The sequence below is a fragment of the Bubalus kerabau genome, chromosome 18 (genome assembly GCF_029407905.1).
Source record: "Bubalus kerabau isolate K-KA32 ecotype Philippines breed swamp buffalo chromosome 18, PCC_UOA_SB_1v2, whole genome shotgun sequence".
Lineage (NCBI taxonomy): Eukaryota > Metazoa > Chordata > Mammalia > Artiodactyla > Bovidae > Bubalus > Bubalus kerabau.
In genome coordinates, this window is record NC_073641.1 from 5,628,707 (window position 1) to 5,649,569 (window position 20,863).

Below are 20,863 nucleotides of genomic sequence, written 5' to 3' on the forward strand. Positions count from 1 at the left end.
ACTGATGATGATACTAGGGAAGTGAAGAAAAACAAAATCTTGAAAGAGATTTGTATGAGTGGGCATTATCAGATTTAAGGAAATAAAATAATCATATGATTTCAAAGCAATGGAGAAAAGCTGGATCAGCAAATAGTATGCAGAAAACAGAGTGGCCATTTGGAAAGAATGTGGATCCCTGATTCAAAGAATTTACCAAAGTAAATTGCAGAAGGAACAGAAAGATTTAAATGTAAAACAAAGCCAAAGACCCCTGGAAGAATGGCAAAGGAAAAGAATGACTACGGTGGCCAATAGGTACATGAAAGGATGCTGCTAATTATTAGAGAAATGCCAAGGAAAACGACAATGTAAACCACCTCACACTAACCAGAAGGCCATCGTAAAAAGTCTACAGCAACAGGGTATGAGAATCTGCCTGCCAACACAGGGAACATGGGTGCAGTCTCTGGCCCAGGAAGATTCCTCCCGCCACAGAGCAACTAAACCCGTATGCCACAGCTACTGAGCCCGCGCGCTGCGGCACCTAGAGCCCGTGCTCTGCAACGAGGCGCCACCGCAGCGAGAAGCCCGTGCACTGCAACGAGGAGCAGCCCTGACTCTACAGCTGGAGAGAGCCTGCAGGCAGCAGCCAAGACCCAGCACAACCAGAAATTAGATTATTTTCTTACAGTCTATAAATAACAAATGCTGGAGAGGGTATTGAGAAAAGGGGACCCTCCCACACTGCTGGTGGGAATGTAAGTTGGTGCAGCCATTATGGAACACAGTATGATAGGCTCCTCAAAAAATTAAAGTCAGCATACGATCTAGCAATCCCACTCCTGGGCGTATATCCCTACAAAACTATAATTCAAAAAGCCACATGCACCCCTATGTTCACAGCGTGCTATTCGCAACAGCCACACAAGGAAACAATCTAAATGTCCACTGACAGAGGAATGGATAAAAAAAGATGCGGTGCACACACACAGAAGAGAATGCCACTCAACCATGCAAAAGAACAAAGTGCCATTTCTGGCAACGTGGAAGAACCTGGAGATTACACCAGGTAAAGCAACTCACAAAGAAAAAGACAAATGCCGCATGAAAACGCTTCTATGTGGAATCTAAAACACGACACACATGCCCCGATCTACGAAACAGACGCACACACAGAGCACAGACACGCGGCTGCCGGGGGAGGCGGGCGTGGAGGACACACTGGAGTGCGGGGAGGCAAAGGCGGGCCCTCACACAGAGGGACAAGCAAGGCCCCTACAGTGTAGGGGACCAGAGTCAACGTCTGGGACAAGCCATGACGGCAAGGAAGGTGAAAAAGCTGTGTGTGTGTGTGTGTGTGTGTGTGTGTGTGTGTGTGTGCGCGCGCGCGCGCGCGCATAACTGAATTACTCTGTACAGCAGAAATTAACACACTGTAAATCAACTATACTTCAATAAAAAATAAATTAATAAAAAGAAAAATATGACTATATTTAAAGTAAAAATCTCTAAGCATTATCAACCAAACTGAAAGGCCAAAGTCAGGGGAAAACATCTGCAATAAATGACAGGAGTTACCACATTTAATATATAGAGAGTTCCTAAACTCAGATTTTTTTTTAAAAAGTCATTTTAGAAAAATACAAAGTAGGCATGAAGAGATAAGTCATAGAAGACAAGTAGAAATGGCCAGTAAATACATACGTATTTTAACATTTTCATTCACAGGAATGGAAAAAAAAAAATTAAAATTAAACTATCCAATGCCAGCAAAGACATATAAAAAGGGAATCTCTCATCCACTGCTCTAAGGAGTGGAAACTGACCCAACTTGTCAAAAGTACAATTTAGCAACCTAAAGTGTTTCAATGTGCACACTCTTTAACTAAGGAAATAATCAAAGAAGTATCCAAAGACTTATCTACAATGACCTTCTACTCAACATGGATGTCTCAAAAACTTGAAAAAGTCTTGACAAAGAGGGAGGGTTTCTTAAAATCAGCAATATGTATATTAAATGGAATGTTATTCAGTGATTTAAAATGATGATAGAAAGTCTTAATTCACCATGTTACTATTTGTCATTTTTTATTATTAGTTTAATTTTGAGCAAGTATAGGTTATTTTTAATAATATTTTAAAAGTAAACCGTAAATATTTCTAAATGATATCCAGAGCTTATAGAAATAAACTAGATTATACAGTGGCCCACCCTCCATGGAAACAATTTAGCCACTTCTATCAAAATAAATCACTGTTCATTTGGTGACAGGTCACTGAGGCATAATCAGCAATTAAGACTCTATATTTATATCCATTGTATTGTAATTCAGAAAAAAACTGCTCCTCTCAAATCTATGGATGACACAAGTTGGTGACATTTCCACTGGTAAAAAGAGTTAGGCTTTACAAAATCTGCAGACATGTCTGTAATATGATGATAAGTAAATAAAGGAGACTGTACTGTGGTTTTTCTACAGTGAGCCCATTTTCCCTATTTTAAAAAAATAAGAAAATCCCTATAATTGTACAGTAACAAATCCTATGAATGAAAAAACTGAAATATGCAATGCTAAACATTAACTGTTAACATTTGTTGGGGGGATGGATAGGAGAGATTATTACTTTTCTGTAAATGGACGATTTAATAAAAAAACACTGATATTCATTGACCAAGCAACTGTACTTCTAGGAACTTATTCTACATACATAATTATTCAAGCCTAAAAATATACATTCATTCAAATACAGTGCCATGATAGAAAAAAATTGAGCCCCAAAATTACTTTAATAGGGAACTGGATATATATTTTTTTAAATGATAAAACCAACATAATGAAATATTTTTGTGTCTATTAAAAAGAACAGGGTTCACATGGTCTTATATGCTGATATGGAAAGATGGGCAACGTATCTTACTAATTTGAAAAAGCTATTAATTGAAAAGTAATATGTATAATATGGTCCATATTTGTAGTTTTTTAAGCTTCTATCTAAAGGATAACAGGAGAAACTCCTAAGTAACACTTTGGGAAGTGAGACCTGGGTTCAAAGGAAACATATGTCTTTTAAAACTTTCTATATTAGTTGTACTATTTTTAATTCTTTGAGCCTTTTTTATGATTCTTTTTTTGCTAACATAAAACACTGATTTGTCATGCTCCTTTTTTTAAAGCTATCTCAGATTTGTTTAAAAATGCTCCAGAAAAAAACAAAGTTCAAGAAAGAGAAAGTTGGACTAAGAATAGCTTCATTTTGAAAACTGTTCACAGTTGAGTTGAAAGGGTCTCTTTACTTTTGTGTGTCTGGAAATTTCCATAGAATTTTTCACATAAAATCTTGCTAAGAGTCTTGCTATCTAGTACAGCTAAATCCAGAGCTATTCCAGGTGAGTAGAAGTGTGAGCGGCATTATGCTAAACCCTCTTTCATCCTTCTCATGATTCCAGTCACACTGTGGGGTTCCATAGGACATTAAAACACCACTCTTATAATCATTTTCATCACCACAATAATGAAGAGAACCTGCACAATTTGATGAATTCCTTCCTGCCCAACAGGCAGGAGGAAGAGAGACCTTAAAAGAGCAACAAATGTTCACTGAGTAGTGAGGTTACCAATGGATTTTTTTTTTAAAATAAACTATATTGAGTAAATTTTCTTATAAAGAGAAAAAAAAAAAGGTTTTTAATGTTCATAAAATACTACACTTTACCATTGAAAGGTTATGTCAAGCCTTCCCATTATTGGCCCTAGAGTTCAACAGAATAATGAACAAGAAATAATAAAGCCCCAACACTTACTAGAAAAAAAAAGACACTGAGCTGGAACAGCCACATCTGACCTAAGGAGACAGCCCTGGACAAAACAAGAACCCCTGACAGCAGGGGCCATATCACACACCCAACCTTTTATCTTACTCTGATCCTGCCCTGGGCTCTGAGGCTGTCAGGCCAGACAGGGCACCAGGGGCAAGCAATGAAAGAAACCAATTTTCATTCCCTCAATAGCCAACCAATGGCAGGGTGTAGATGCTATCTCCCTCTACTTCATAAAACTTTGTGGGCAGATATAACCATCTTCATGTAAAGGATGAGGAAACTGGGGGTCAGGAGAATAGGAAACTTGACCAGTGAGCATCATATACCTATTCGGCACCAGACAGAAGACTAGAATTGAGGTTTGTCTGCTCCAGAATCACGATTCTTTCTACCAAGCTATGTCCCTTCTCTAAAAAATATTCTCTTATGTTGGCAGCTGTAAGTTCCAACTGTAGTGTCCTCCATTCAGTGTGGATCACTATACATAGTGAACAGAAAAGAAACAAGAAAGGCAGCTGTCAAAAGTTCTATTCATTGCTGCATAGCACTATCCACAGTGGGGCTTCCCTGGTGGCTCAGTGGTCAAGAATTCACCTGCCAATGCAGGAGATGTGGGTTCAACCCCTGGGTGGGGAAGATCCCCTGGGATAGGAAATGGCAACCCACTCCCTGGGAAATTCCTCTTCCCTGGGAAATTCCATGAACAGAGGAGCCTGGCAGGCTACAGACCACAGGGTTGCAAAAGAGTCGGACGCCACTTAGTGACTAACAACTACCCAAATGGAACTAGGAGTGAGGCACTGAAACTCGATTCTCACGATCCCTTCTGTCACTCCAAGTCATCATCATCAGTCCAACTCTTCAAAAAGGCGCATCCCTAGCTGAGAACTTGTACGTCAGTTCACTGCACAGAACCTCTACATCCAGGTGCATCAGCCTTCAACTTTTAATGATAAAAATAAAAGGGAATTTTTTTCAACCCCAAAATGGCGGTTGTCAAGTTAAGGTCACCACAGCATGCTGACCAGAACACTGGTTTTGCAGTTACCCACATCTAGGTTTTTTGGTTGTTAATATTTATTTACTTCTTGGCTGTCTAGGGTCTCAATTATGGGAACTCTTAGTTGGGGCACGAGGGATCTAGCTCCCCAACCAGTGACCGAACTCCAGTTCCCTGCACTGGGGTGCAGTGTCCCAACCATGGACCACCAGGGAAGTGCCCAGATCCAGCTCTTAACCTAGTTCTGCCACTTAAATAAATGTGTAACCTTAGGCAAGTCAACTAAGTTCCATAACTTCAGAAACAAAGAAGCCAAACTAGGTAACTTCTCCATAAAGAATTCAATGAGATAACCTAGTACCCAGAGCCCAACACTTAAAAACAAGGCGGGTATTTTACGACACCTGTAGTACATATATAGTCATAAATGATACTTAAATGATAATTATACAATCATATATAACATGTGATACACAGATACATGGTCTGAACTCCTGATTATATGATGTAACAATCAACTGGTTGAATCTGAATAACTGAACCAACTGAAATATTGATTTAGTTCAGCTTAGTTCAGAGGCATTCAGATATTCTAGTTCAACTGTTCCAAAAAAATGTTGAGGGTTAGTCACAGTTTTTAAAAGTATGTATGTATGTGTATATATGTAAGTGTGTGTATGTGTGCGTATATTTGGCTAACATCAGAATTTCATTACACACACATAGACACCTGGACTTTGTGGTTCAGGCTGAATTTTGGTCAACAGGTCTGCTTATTACAATGAACTCCAAGACAGCAGGGACTAAATCTGCATTGCTCATCTTTATATACCCAGCACCAATATAGGCCCTGGCACATACCAATTGCTCAGTAAATATTCATAGAATTGAATTTTCAGAAAAGCCACTCAGCAACCTCACTAACTTTAAGATTCAGGAGGGCTCAGCTTGGTAAGGGGAATGTAATTTCCTCCCTCCAGAGATATTTGGCAGGTTTTTCTTTTTTTATTTTCAAATAATGACTAAATAAGCCATACACTGGATATCTCAGTAGCAAAGTTTTAACAAACAAAACTAAAATGGAAAACTCTAGAAATAGTAGCATTCCAGTATAGAGGAAAGAAAATCAATTTTGGAATCACGCAAATCTTGAATTCAAATGCTAGCTCTACCACTTGACAGATTAACTTGAGTTGAATCATACATATCACCTCTGAGTCCCAGTTCCTACATCTGAAAAAATGGGAATAATACCTACCTCATAGGGTTGTCACAAAGCTAATATATATGAAGCCCTGAGTACAACTGGTGGTGAGTGGAGTTTTCTTTAAAACAGTTTTATTGAGGCAAATGAATGGTTTTTATTTGTTTAAGTGTTTCCTATTCCTTTTCCTCTCTCACAGCAGAAACTACAGGAACACATTATGCCTAGAGGCAACTACAGTACTAACTTTACCCCTGCTTTTCAAATGTTATGATAAATCAGCCAACAGGCAGGCTAGTTGGCTCAAGTTGCAACTGCTCCCTGGTGCATGCGGTCATTTTAAGGGGGCCCTTTCATGCAATTCCAGAGCTCTAGCATAGTCAACCAGGCTCTTCGGGTAGCCTGTTCCTGCTTTTCTAAGGCCTTCTTAAAATGGGCTTGCTGAGAATATGAATGCAGAAGTCATCTTTGTGATAAAAATAAGATGTAGCTTATAAGCAACAGGCATTCTTTGAAAAAGCCCCTATTCAAATTAAGTCACTAACTTTTAGTATTTGTTTTGGATACTGGAGGTAGACAATTAAAATAATATATAAAACCAAAGAACAGACAGAAGGAAAGTCTTCGAAGTTCATTTATATATGTTTACTTTCCTTTCACAAATGGAACAAAATAGAATGATCTAACTCCAATCAGCTGAGTGCATATTTCACTTTACTGTGCTGCATATTCTTCCATAAACTAAAGAAAATAAAAATCTAAATGAACAAAATTCCCCAATGCACCTCTGAAGATACTATTTGTTCCATTAACATTTCAGTGAATATCACTCAATATTTCACCTTATTTTAAGGTCTATTCAAGGCAACGTTTATATTTTTTCTCTTAAATGATTTTCACTGGGAGAAATGAGTCAAAGAATTAACTTATCTGGATTTCCATTTTCAAGGTAGAAACCCTATTTGCTCCCTCCCACTCACCCCAACTCCAGAGAATTCACAATACTGCTACTAAAATATACTGAATAATGCCTTCCATTGGTCAATTACTTTTAACTGAATGCAATAAAAATAATCTGCACTTCCAGATGTCATTAACAACTACAATTCTTCGCCTGCTTAAATTTCTGGATAGAAACTGGATCAATCCACTAAAAAGCAACTATAACATTCAAGTAAGCATTTTCAGAAAAATAGAAGACAAAGATGTACACACTATTACTGTAACGCAAATATCCGTTATTTAGCACCAAGGAGAGCACATGCAATAATCTCAGTCTGCTATTTCAAAAACATTTTTGTTAAAGTTATATCACATGCAGAGAAGCTGCTTTTCCAAGAGTAAATATGCATTACACTGGCGCATTACTGAAACACCCAATCCCTGGACCCCAAGAGTGCTAACTCAACTTTTCATATAGACTCTAAGACAACTGGATCTTATATTGACTTCACTCTCAAGTTAACTGTTTTCTAAAGAAAGCAATCTGAATCAATAACCACACTAGCGCAGCTCAGAATGTTCACAATCCCAACATGAAGGAAATTTTCCCCCTTTCTGGCTCCCCAATTCCATTTAAAGACTGTAAACATGAATAGAGAGATTACCTTGAGAACAGTAAAGTAAACTCATTCCATCAATAAGATCCCTCTAAATCATTTCCTGATTCTACAGTGTTTTCCTAAAACAGGGCAGTCTCAACAGGATGCCAGGAATTCAATACTGCTTTTTAAAGATATATCAAACTGTCTGGAATATACAGTGATGAAAACTGAATACTGCTACTGAAACCATACTAAATTAAACACATGCTTTCTCTAAACAGAGCTTTCCCAATAAAGTCACAATGTTTTCCGCCTTGACTCTCTTAGAATCCATCCCAACATGTGAGGTTAGCCCAGCTGCACTCCTGCTAATAGCTTTTATCGGAGCAACCCCTCCCACACCCCCAAAGAGTTTTACTTTTATCTGTGGAATTCTCTGCCAGCCTCGGCCTGGAAAACTGGGTGGACCCTAAGGACAGGTGTCAGCTCTGGTCTTTGGGAGGTGGCCCAAACTGACAGTTATTGCCAGCATAAAGCTGTGATCTTTATAAACTTCAATTTGAGGCTTTATACTGTTAGTGATTCCCTCTCCACTCCTTTATGGAAGGAGGGAGAGAAAGCAAGCCAAAAGGATGAGTTTCAAAATAGAAAAATCACCACTTTAATTATGAAACCCTCCCAACTCAAGAAAGAACTGTTAAAGGTAGCCAAATGGAAAATGTCAAGGTTTTGGGGGTACATGCACAACTATTAAACATGAGAATCACAGATTCAAGGTGGGGGTTGGGAGGATAAAAAGCAGGAGTGGAAAAAGAGGAGCAGAATAGGGCCCAGCCAAAGACCCATTTGCTCAGAAGGGCCCCTCTAGGTATGAACTCCTCCACGTAGGGCACCCAGGCTGGAGGAAAGCAGAGGGTTACACAGAACATTTAGCAGACTTAACATTGGATTAAACACACTACTGCAAGTTTCAACAAATGTTCATGGTATACGTAAAAAACACATTTACAACAAGAAAGAAGAGAGGCACCTGGAGACATCTGACACTGGGCATGCTCTGCAGGCAACTCAGTGCGCACATGCTCTCTACCAGGTTGGCGCAGCCTAGCCACAAAGACCTTGGCACAGAACACTGCAGGATGACAAAAAGGAAGGAAGAGAAGAAGCAGTTAGAGGCCGCAACAAATCACTCCTTCACACAGGCAACTTGAATGTTAGTCGGGCAGGGGGTGCACCCATGGCAGCTTGGAGGTCAGGGGTGGTAGTCCAGCAAAACTTACGGAAACCTGGGAGAGGGCCCACTTTCTGTCCTACGGAAAGGAGGTTTCTGCTGCCAACCACTAACTCCTCAGGGTACAGTGAGCAGAATCAAGAGGGAGAGAAAGATGTTTCAGTGGAAACCCGTTAAAGGGAACTGTAAAGTCTGAGGGCAAAACAAGATTAGTGGTGAGACTGCGACTCTAACATCATGTGCTTAGTAGCTCTGTTGTGTCCAGCTCTTTGTGACCCCATGGACTGTAGCCCACCAGGCTCCTTTGTCCATGGAATTCTCCAGGCAAGAATACTGGAGTGGGTTGCCATGCCCTCCTCCAGGGGATCTTCCCAACCCAGGGATCGAACCCTCCAGCACTGCAGGCAGATTTACCCTCTGAGCCACCAGGGAAGCCTCAATGGTTTTTGGTCTATGTTGTATAATCACAATTGCCATCATTACATTACCTACTATGGGGCCGGCACTTTAAAAGTGTTCCCTAATTACCACACCACAGTGTCAAGAAACTGAGGTTCAAAGGTACGTCATTTGCACAAAGACAGCAAAGGAGGGGAAAGTCAGAATTTCAAACTTTGGTTGCCGCTATTAAGACCCACATTCATTCCACAAGACTATGATGCCTCTATTATAAAAGCTTTGATCACCTGAAACTTGATCATCTGGGCAGTTTCTGCACTTCCCTAGATAAAATCACAGGGCACCTAAAGACACAAGGCAAAAAGAGCAAGAAAGATGAGCGACAGATTGATAGATAAAGGAGACAAAAGAGCTGGTAAAAACACATCTGATTTTGAGTGTCACCCAGATCTCTGCCTTCGCAAAGGCAAAAAAAAAAAAAACTTTAGAATAATCATGACTTTCATTTTGGACTTTGCTTACAATATTCATTTAACACAAGTAAGAATTAAAAGCTTATTTCATTTACCCATTCCCATTATTCTTTAAGAACTTGCTGGTTTTAAGGGAATTAAGTAAAAAAGTAAAATATAAACAAATACAATATAGCTAGTATTTTTAAACCATTAGATTATTTGTGGTATTCAATAAGTACTTTTTCAAACCTAAGGTCAATTAATTTACTCTGGCAAAATGAATAATCAAAAAAAAAACAAAACTGAAGCTGGGTGTTTGGGTTCAACCAAAATACTCCAGAAGTCTCAGACCCAACCTCATAAACTTGTTTATTCTAGCTATAATTAGGATGGTTAAATATACCCACTTTCCTGGGACAGTCCAAGTTTACACTGGTGTCAGCATAACTTTGACTCTCAAAAGTGTTCTGGTTTGGGAGGTAAATTCTATGGTTACCCCAACTACAATATAAACAAAGGGCACTATGCTTGAACTCAGGTAAGCCTGGGCTCCTTCCTATCCGCCATCTGTACTTTCAAGTTAAATCCCACCAATAATGTAATGGAGTATTGAGATTATTTGGAAAAGGCATTTAAAGAATACGAAACCAGTGGACTCAATGGAATAAAAAACTAAGCAGGTTTTTGGTAATGAAGAAAATACCATGTATTTCCAATAGTATGCTTCCTTTTCAAAGCTTCCCATAGCCAATATGGTAGAATTATATCGCTGATACTCAAGGCATACATATGTCATCACCCCAACACTTTCAAAGAGTGCCATAAAAGATGCTGAACAAATGTTTGGATAATATAATGACAATAGCTGCCATTTATCAAGCTCTTGTTATATGCCAGACAGCTGACATAGTAAACCCTCACAAAAACCCTTGTAAGACAAGTATGATTCCATTTTACAGATGAGGAAACCAAAGATCAGGAAAGCAGAGCTTGATCTGCTTAAACAGCAACTTATTGAAAGTGCAAGGAAACAAGGGCTAATTGATGTCAGAACTAGATCAAGAGGTTAATCCCGTCTGACTCTAAGCAAACATGTTTTCTTTCCACTACAACAAACTATCCAGAGATGCCTAGCGAAACATTTAGGGCATAGAAAATGCCCAAGCACATTACATGTGTATATATATATATGTGGATTGCATACATTATTTAATTTAAATGTCCAACATCCTCATAGTTCAATTTAAGTTCCCTTTTTGGAATCTCTGTAGTTATCCAAATCACAGAACCACTTATACCTGAGAACAGACTTCAAGGATTACACCTGTATTCAGCAACTAATACCAAATTAACACCAAAACTCATCTGCAAATCAACTTTCATTGATTCAGTAAAAACAGGTTCCTGCTGCAGAGTTCAGTATGTATTTACCTCAAAGGGTAAAAACCATGAAGGCATAAGGTAGGTAATGTATTCTGATTAGGTTCTGCTAATAACCTGAGATTCAAAACTTTAAAAAAAAGAGAGAGAGAGAGAGACCAATTTTCACATTCACTAAATCAAAGAATTTACAGTTTGTGAGATTTAGATTATGAGAACTGGACCAATTAGTTCAAACTTTCCCCCCACCCCACGACTTCAGAAGTAAAGAAACTAAATAAAGCCCAAAGAAGAAAAGTAGTGAGTAGTTTCCTAATCATCTAATGATCTAATTAATACTTATAAAAATATGGAAAACAACATAAAATAAACCTGAGAACCTAATTTCAAAATATTAAGTATTTATTACAGGTATTTTTTAAAGCTTGACATTGAACTTGTATATTCAGAAAAAGACTTTTAAAGACAGTTTCTAAGAACTTATCTTTATAACACCCATGGAAGACATTCTGGGGTAAAGAGAGTGATGCCAGTGTTTATAACAAATATTAGAACTGCTCTACTTTCACAGTCAATTACCTTGAAGCTAAATAACCAACCACAGTGCTGAAAAATAGTTTTTACTCAACAGAAAATGCCACTCTAGGAAATACATCCATCTTTTTATAAAGATGCCTATGCCTGCTAGTCTAAATAAGGCTACTCTTAGGGCTAACAGTCCAAGAGGACACTGATCTATTTGTAAAGCATGGCTAAACATAAAAGTTCCATATTTATCAACCTAAGAGCATTAAAATGCAGCTTTGACCACAAGCAGTGATTGATTCTTGAAGCTGCTGATTCTAAATCTAGGGACCTGGGTGAAGACCCATGTTGACTACTGTGCAGTAACTTATTGTCTATCGTTCTTATAGTGCAAAGGTCTCTTCCTTTGAGCTCCATAGAGGCACAACGCACACCATTGTCGCTCTCTTTTTCTTTTTTTAAAAAGCTTACAGTGGTCATATCTTTAAACTTTTGGAACACTACCTCATTGTTAAAATATGAGTACCATGGTACTTATCCATGTACCATGGGTATTTATCAATTTTAAGAAACACTTATTGACCTACTTATTAAGCTAACAACAATACAAACTAAGCCTCTTTCCTCCTGAGATTTCAGCCTGGAGCTCAAGAGAAGCACACTGGGATCACAATGAAGATGCTTACAGGGTACAAAACCCCTAAGAAATGTTCGTTTTAATGTTCACATTTAGCAACCAATACTCTAATTTAGGGTTGTCCACAAAGAACAGGAACTAATTCAAACGGGGTTCTAACAGTAAGAGCAAATAACCAATTAGATTGATTTATATTTATATGTTGTATAGCCAAAGAAAAGAACATTAATCAAGGAAACTGACAGTGTTTATTAATTTTGTCATACACACTGTATAATCAAAAACCAAAATCAGGGCCACCATGCTGAGAGACACTGTAATTCTGAAAGGACAAAAAGAATAATAGCTTTTGGCATTTTTCAAAAGCAAAGTTATTAACAGAGGTAGGAGAGAAATGTCCTAGGCTCTCTTCCTATTGCCATAGGAACCACAAATCAAAAGGGAAAAGTGGCTGCAGGCACCTTGCCTCTGATTGGCCGGCTTTTAGAAGAACTCACAAAAGCTAACTTTGGTCTGTGTCTAGATGGAATAGTTTTTGAATATCTTGCCCTGATTCCTTCTCAAAGAGGCAATTCTTTCACATGCTACTCAAAGGGGTATTTTATGTTAATTGTCTCTCTGATGTCACTCTGATCTATTTTCCATAGATCTGATTTAGGTTTTCCATAAATCTCTCCAATTTTTTTCTTTAAACTACTTTCCACAGAACCATTACCCACCTCTTCTGCCTCCTATCATCACGCTTGAGATAACTGAGTTGAGGCGCTTAAATTCTACTCCATTCAACAAAAAACTTATCTGAATTTATATCTACAGACAGAAACACAATTAAGACCTTCTCTCTCCTCTGGGAACTCATAGAAGGGAAATTTGAGAATATGCCATGTAAATACAACACACACACATGCACACATACACACAGTCTTAACACACTCAAAGGAGGAAGATGCCTGAACTAACCATAAAGGATGAGTAGGAAGCCGCCAAGGGAAAAAAAAAAGAGAGAAAGAGATACTCCAGGCAGAATGAATAACATAAGCAAAGCCGAATAAGAAATGACAGTCCTATGCAAGGAACTGGAATTAATCTAGCATGCCTAAAGTTTCTAGTTCAGTTCAGTTGCTCAGTTGTGTTCAACTCTTTGCGACCCCATGAATCGCAGCACTCCAGGCCTCCCTGTCCATCACCAACTCCCGGAGTTCACTCAAACTCATGTCCAACGAGTCGGTGATGCCATCCAGCCATCTCATGTTCTGTTGTTCCCTTCTCCTCCTGCCCCCAATCCCTCCCAGCATCAGAGTCTTTTCCAATGAGTCAACTCTTCGCATGAGGTGGCCAAAGTACTGGAGTTTCAGCTTTATCATTCCTTCCAAAGAACACCCAGGACTGACCTCCTTTAGAATGGACTGGTTGGATCTCTTTGCAGTCCAAGGGACTCTCAGGAGTCTTCTCCAACACCACAGTTCAAAAGCGTCAATTCTTCGGCACTCAGCTGTCTTCACAGTCCAATTCTCACACCCATACATGACCACTGGAAAAACCATAGCCTTGACGAGACAGTCCTTTGTTGGCAAAGTAATGTCTCTGCTTTTCAATATGCTATCTAGGTTGGTCATAACTTTTCTTCCAAGGAGTAAGCATCTTTTAATTTCATGGCTGCAGTCACCATCCGCAGTGATTTTGGAGCCCAAAAAAATAAAGTCTGACACTGTTTCCACTGTTTCCCCATCTATTTCCCATGAAGTGATGGGACCAGATGCCATGATCTTTTGTCTTCTGAATGTTGAGCTTTAAGCCAACTTTTTCCACTCTCCTCTTTCACTTTCATCAAGAGGCTTTGTAGTTCCTCTTGACTTTCTGCCATAAGGGTGGTGTCATCTGTGTATCTGAGGTTCTTCATATTTCTCCCAGCAATCTTGATTCCAGCTTGTGCTTCTACCAGTCCAGCGTTTCTCATGATGTACTCTGCATAGAAGTTAAATAAGCAGGGTGACAATAGACAGCCTTGACATACTCCTTTTCCTATATGGAACCAGTCTGTTGTTCCATGTCCAGTTCTAACTGTTGCTTCCTGACCTGCATATAGGTTTCTCAAGAGGCAGGTCAGGTGGTCTGGTATTCCCATCTCTTTCAGAATTTTCCACAGTTTATTGTGATCCACACAGTCAAAGGCTTTGGCATAGTCAATAAAGCAGAAATAGATGTTTTTCTGGAACTCTCTTGCTTTTTCTATGATCCAGCAGATGTCGGCAATTTGATCTCTGGTTCCTCTGCCTTTTCTAAAACCAGCTTGAACATCTGGAAGTTCATGGTTCACGTATTGCTGAAGCCTGGTTTGGAGAATTTTGAGCATTACTTTACTAGCGTGTGAGATGAGTGCAATCGTGTGGTAGTTTGAGCATTCTTTGGCATTGCCTTTCTTTGGGATTGGAATGAAAACTGCCCTTTTCCAGTCCTGTGGCCACTGCTGAGTTTTCCAAATTTGCTGGCATACTGAGTGCAGCACTTTCACAGCATCATCTTTCAGGATTTGAAATAGCTCAACTGGAAGTTTCTAAGTGTGAGCTAAAGAAAGTTTAGAGAGATAGAGAGGGGCCAAATCACAGAGGTCTCCCCATACCTTTCTATCGAACTTGAGACTTCATCCTGTAGGACAACAGCTCTTACACTGTGTGCGGCAGCTCACCAGTTAACAGCCAATCCTTCCCAGGACCAAAAAAAATGGTGCAATTTTTTTTTTATTAAATTAACAGTGACTCAGTGGTAAAGAATTCGCCTGCCAGTGAAGGAGATGAAGGATACAAGAGTTCTATCTCCGGGTGGGGAAGATCCCCTAGAGAAGAGAATGGTAACCCACCCACTCCAGTATTCTTACCTGGAAAATCCCATGGACAGAGGAGCCCAGAGGGTTACAGTCCATAGGGTCACAAAGAGGTAGACATGACTGAGCATGCACAAGATTTTAATTTCCTGCAACTCAGTATACATACTGCTTCAACAATATGTGTCAGAGGAATAGAAGCAGGTCATGCAACACACTGGCAAGGGTTGGGTGAGGTTCTTAGGCTAAAAGGTAGGAGATAAAGTATAATATCAAATATCAAATCAACACCAAGCTAATTCAAGCAAGCATCAAAGAAAGATGCTGTTTTCTAGACCATGTGGGGAACATTTTCCACATGCAAGACAAGAAAGCAAAGAAGTCTGCTCAAGAGTAACTTAATGATAAATATAGGAAACTCAGAAATAAAGATATATCCATTTGAATGCAGAGTTCCAAAGAATAGCAAGGAAAGATAAGAAAGCCTTCCTTTCTCAGTGATCAATGCAAAGAAATAGAGGGAAATAATAGAATGGGAAAGACTAGAGATCTCTTCAAGAAAATTAGAGATATCAAGGGAACATTTCATGCAAAGATGGACCCAATAAAGGACAGAAATGGTATGGACCTAACAGAAGCAGAAAATATTAAGAAGAGGTGGCAAGAATACATAGAAGAACCATACAAAAAGATCTTCATGACTAAGATAATCACAATGGTGTGATCACTCACCTAGAGCCAGACATCCTGGAATATGAATTCAACTGGGCCTTAGGAAGCATCACTACAAACAAAGCTAGTGGAGGTGATGGAATTCCAGTTGAGCTAGTTCATATCCTAAAAGATGATGTTGTGAAAGTGCTACACTCAATATGCCAGCAAATTTGGAAAACTCAGCAGTGGCCACAGGACTAGAAAAGTTCAGTTTTCATTCCAATCCCAGAGAAAGGCAATGCCTAAGAATGCTCAAACTACCGCACAACTGCACTCATCTCACACGCTAGCCAAGTAATGTTCAAAGTTCTCCAAGCCAGGCTTCAAACTTGCAGATGTTCAAGCTGGATTTAGAAAAGGCAGAGAAACCAGAGATCAAATTGCCAACATCCTTTGGATCATCAATAAAGCAAGCGAGTTCCAGAAAAATATCTACTTTACTAACTTCACCAAAGTCTTTGACTGTGTGGATCACAATAAACTGTGGAAAATTCTGAGAGATGGGAATACCAGATCACCTGACTGCCTCCTGCGAAATCTGTATGCAGGTCAGGAAGCAACAGTTAGAACTGGACATGGAAAAACAGACTGGTTCCCAATAGGAAAAGGAGTACACCAAGGCTGTATATTGTCACCCTGCTTATTTAACTTCTATGCAGAGTACATCATGCGAAATGCCAGGCTGGATGAAGCACAAGCTGGAATCAAGATTGCCAAGAGAAATATCAATAACCTCAGATATGCAGATGACATCACCCTTATGGCAGAAAGAGAAGAACTAAAGAGCCTCTTGATGAAAGTGAAAGAGGAGAGTGAAAAAGTTGGCTTAAATTCAACATTCAGAAAACTAAGATCATGACATCCCGTCCCATCACTTCATGGCAAATAGATGGGGAAATGATGGAAACAGTGACAGACTTTATTTTTTTGGGCTCCAAAATCACTGCAGATGGTGATTGCAGCCATGATATTAAAAGATGCTTGCTCCTTAGAAGAAAAGCTATGACCAACTATTAAAAAGCAGAGACATTACTTTGCCAACAAAGATCTGTATAGTTAAAGCTGTGGTTTTTCCAGTAGTCATGTATGGATGTGAGAGTTGGGCTATAAAGAAAGATGAGCGCCAAAGAATTGATGCTTTTGAACTGTGGTGTTGGAGAACACTCTTGAGTCTCTTGGACAGCAAGGAGATCCAACCAGTCAACCCTAAAGGAAATGAGCCTTGAATATTCATTGGAAGGACTGATGCTGAAAGTGAAACTCCAATACTTTGGCCACTTGATGCGAAGAACTGACTCACTGGAAAAGACCCTGATGCTAGGAAAGATTGAAGGCAGGTGGAGAAGGGGATGACAGAGGATGAGATGGTTGGATGGCATCACTGACGACTTGATGGACATGAGTTTGAGTAAGCTCTGGGAGTTGGTGATGGACAGGGAAGCCTAGCATGCTGCAGTCCATGGGGTCGCAAAGAGTTAGAGATGACTGAGGGACTGAACTGAACTGAATGATAAAGATATGAAGTAAACAGCATAAAAGCCATATATGTTTTTATAAATATTATGAAATAACAGAGCTTAAAATCATGTAATTCCTTCAAATGAGACATCAAAAGCTTTTAATATTGAAACCATTGCTAGAGACAATGATAAGACAACTAATAAACTTTTAATCAGAGAAGTGACCGTTAGCAGCTGGAGTGAAGCGTGTTGAAGAGAAGAAAGATAGGTCTATTACAGAGCCTAAGGACAGTCTCTTATTTTTATTTTACAACTAATGCAAATTTCTTTCAGCTAAGCTACAAAGAGTAGACTCAAGGGCGAATACTTACCTTCAGAAATACTTGCCTCAAGTCAATTTTTTTCCAGTAGAACTCCCACCATACCCTACCAACTGAATATAAAAGAGTAATGAAAATATAAAACAGGTAATGAAACGGTAGAATAAAGGAGTGGGAGCAAAGATCTATTTCACGGTAATCACGTGGTGATAACACACTCTCCATTGAAATCTCTATCCAGGAGTGGGAATTTGTCCTGAAGAATGATACAGAAAGTGGGCTCAAACAGATTATATAACTCCAGCTCTCTAAACCTGGATGTGAAAGCTACAGAGCATCCATTCAATTTCTGATGGAGGCGGTCCTCAACTCAAAACAAATAAAGCAAGAATTAAAATTAATCCAAAGTAGGAACTATCCTATTGTCTGAATTCTCAGACTGTTGCTTTCCAAGAAGCTATAGTAGTTGTAATGAAAATAAGGCCACAGAGCTTTTAAGAGCCTACAACACAGACTTCTGCTCTGTATTATAATGTTTGATGGTAATCTATAAGAAATAGCAAACTCTCACCAAGTAATTATACTGTTTTTAAAACCAAGAATCATAATAATCAGGTCAGAGGATAAATGTTAATTCATAGTTCAAAGGTATTTTCCAAACCATTTTAAAGAACTGAACACTTATAATTTTTCTTTTATAATTTCTATTCATCCACATCTTCTAATGACCACCTAGTTCTAGTTTTTCTCTGACGAACACCTAGTATTCATAATATTGAGGTCCAAGCCTCAATATGTGAAAGGCTTTCTTCTCCTTATAGTGGTATTTTATTATAACAGAATTTGACAGTAACCATGTGACATATAACCAAGAATGTTAATGCTTTAACTGTACTGTAGAACCACGTATTTATAGATAATACAACATACTGTATTTTCAGGCTGGGATATATGTTAAGGGAAGAAAAGGGCATGGGGAGAAGAGGGCAATTAAATGAGAAAAGAAAAAGGGATAAGAATGTGGAAAACTGAAATTTACTTTCTGCCAAGTTTTAGAGGTTCAAACCCAACCAACTTATCATGGAATCAGAATTCAAAGCCAGAGCTCAAACTTTCCTTAAATTCTACTATTAAAACAAACACTTTTAATATCCAGACAATTCTCATCAGTCCATGTGGTCACAAAGAGTCGGCCACAACTGAGTGACATCGTGGACACACATACAACTATCTAAAGTAAGATGCTGTTTAGTTGCTAAATTATGTCTGACTCTTTGCAACCCCATGGACTGTAGCCTGCCAGGTTCCTCTGTCCATGGGATTTCCCAGGCAACAATACTAGAGTGGGTTGCCATTTCCTCCTTCAGGGAATCTTCCTAACCCAGTGATCAAACCCTCATTTCCTGCATTAGCCTGTGGATTCTTTATCTGAGTCACCAGGGAAGCCCCTAAAGTTAAGATACCAGAACCCAAAACTAAAATGGATCTTCACAGTAAAATGGATCTTTGGTAGGGAGATGAAGGGTAAATTTTCTTTTATAGCTTCTATTCATGCGTATTTTCTAACTTTTTCTCCAATGAACACCTAGTACTTATAATATTTTAAAACTACATTGTATAATTTAAAGTAATGCTTTTTGTTTAATTATATAATGAATAATGTAAATTATTATAAGTTACAAGTAGTAACTTGACAATTTAAATAAAAACAAATTCTCTTCCCAAGAATTAATTCAGTCTGTCTCAAATACCTGTGGTTTAAAATGTGTTAAAATGCTGAGTGCCAGAAAATCATTTTACCTAGTGACTTTCAGAAACAGCAGTGAGCAGCAAAATGATAACAGCTTATTTCCAAGTAATTTCAAAGGAAAAAAAAATCACTGTTGTCCACTTCACAACTACCACCCATAATTCAAAACTGTCACCAGGGTTTTTCAGAGCTCTTACAGAAGCTAGAGAGAGGAAGGATTAGATGAGGGGGAAGCAGAATCGCTATTCTAAGCAGCAAGACAAGAACAGGACGTAACAAAATAATCTATTTCCGGCATAGCCACATGGGTCCTCAGTTGTACCAGGACCAGTCTGAGGTTCAGTTGCCAAGAAAGAACAGATTTCCCCTAGCAAGTTCCAGGTCAGATCAGTTTGAACCCAATCCCAGTGGGGTTTATCCAAGATCCACAAAACCTGAGACAGGTGAGAACCAAATGACAATTAAATTAAGTACATCTGAGCCTTGTCAGTTAGCATCTTTGGTCCAATTAAGAACATTTTTCAGGACTAGGGGAGACGATTAAACTATAAATCTAACATTTCCAATTTAAAAATGTTAAATGGAAATGAAATTTACAAAAAAAGAATAACTTGGGAAGGAGATGCAAATTTGTATTTTCAGAGTACCTACTATGTGCCAGACAGGTATAGTTACCTTGATCTCATTAACTGTCACACCACCTCTGGCCAGACTGGTATTTTGGTTTTAAAGAGGAAGAAACTAAGGATCAGAGACATCAAACCACATGCCAGAGGTCAAAAGCAGCAGACGTGCAGTACTATCTGACTCCAAAATCCCCACTTCCTTTGCTGGACATTAAACTCCCTAAAGCAGCAATTTCCTCTGATTTATGTTCAAATATTATCTACTTGTTACTCATTTGTACTGCTTACAGGAGTGTAATTTGTATAACTCCCCGGTGGCAACTTATCAATACACATTTAAGACTTGGAAAACATGCACGTCATTGATTCAGCAATTTCATATGTGGGGAGTTACACTACAGGAAAAACTAAAGATATGCCCAAAAATACAGCTAAGAAAATGTTCACCACATCCCTGTCATAAGAGCAAAGGAAAGAATGCCTAAAAACAGACAATAGACTGGTTATATAAATTACACATCATCCAGAAGACAGAACATGATGTATCCACCAAATAAAAATCATATAGGAGTACGTTTATTGACCTAGAAGTAAGTTATATATGAAAAGAAAGTTATAAAACATTGAAGAAGTTTAAGAAATCTTAAGTAAATAAAGACTACAAAATCAGGACTTTCATTACATTATGATCTTATTTTATTTGATAACATATAACGCATATGGAGAAGGCAATGGCACCCCACTCCAGTACTCTTGCCTGGAAAATTTCATGCACGGAGGAGCCTCATAGGCTGCAGTCCATAGGGTCGCGAAGAGTCGGACACGACTGAGCGACTTCCCTTTCCTTTTCCCTTTCATGCATTGGAGAAGGAAATGGCAACCCACTCCAGTGTTCTTGCCTGGAGAATCCCAGGGACAGACGAGCCTAGTGGGCTGCCGTCTATGGGGTCGCACAGAGTCGGACACGACTGAAGCAACTTAGCAGCAGCAGCAGC

The 20,863-nt window shown here is 38.9% G+C and overlaps 1 protein-coding gene across 30 annotated transcripts in view; it reads right to left on the minus strand.

The window, feature by feature from the left end:
- Positions 1-20,863, minus strand: part of FBXW11 (F-box and WD repeat domain containing 11) — a 131,727-nt gene that overhangs the window by 80,708 nt on the left and 30,156 nt on the right. For 10 of the 30 annotated variants that reach the window (XM_055554579.1, XM_055554583.1, XM_055554573.1 and 7 more), the window contains 2 exons: positions 9,468-9,524; positions 8,581-8,682 (listed from right to left, as the gene is read on the minus strand). The exons of 15 other annotated variants lie outside the window; for them this stretch is intronic. In XM_055554579.1, coding sequence (XP_055410554.1) covers positions 8,581-8,682; positions 9,468-9,482 — 117 coding nt within the window. In that variant the 5' untranslated portion in view covers positions 9,483-9,524. Of the gene's footprint in view, positions 1-8,580; positions 8,683-9,467; positions 9,525-17,543; positions 17,606-19,292; positions 20,463-20,863 lie in introns of those variants that run through there. 5 more of the 30 variants (XM_055554582.1, XM_055554572.1, XM_055554592.1 and 2 more) reach the window with 4 other exon arrangements.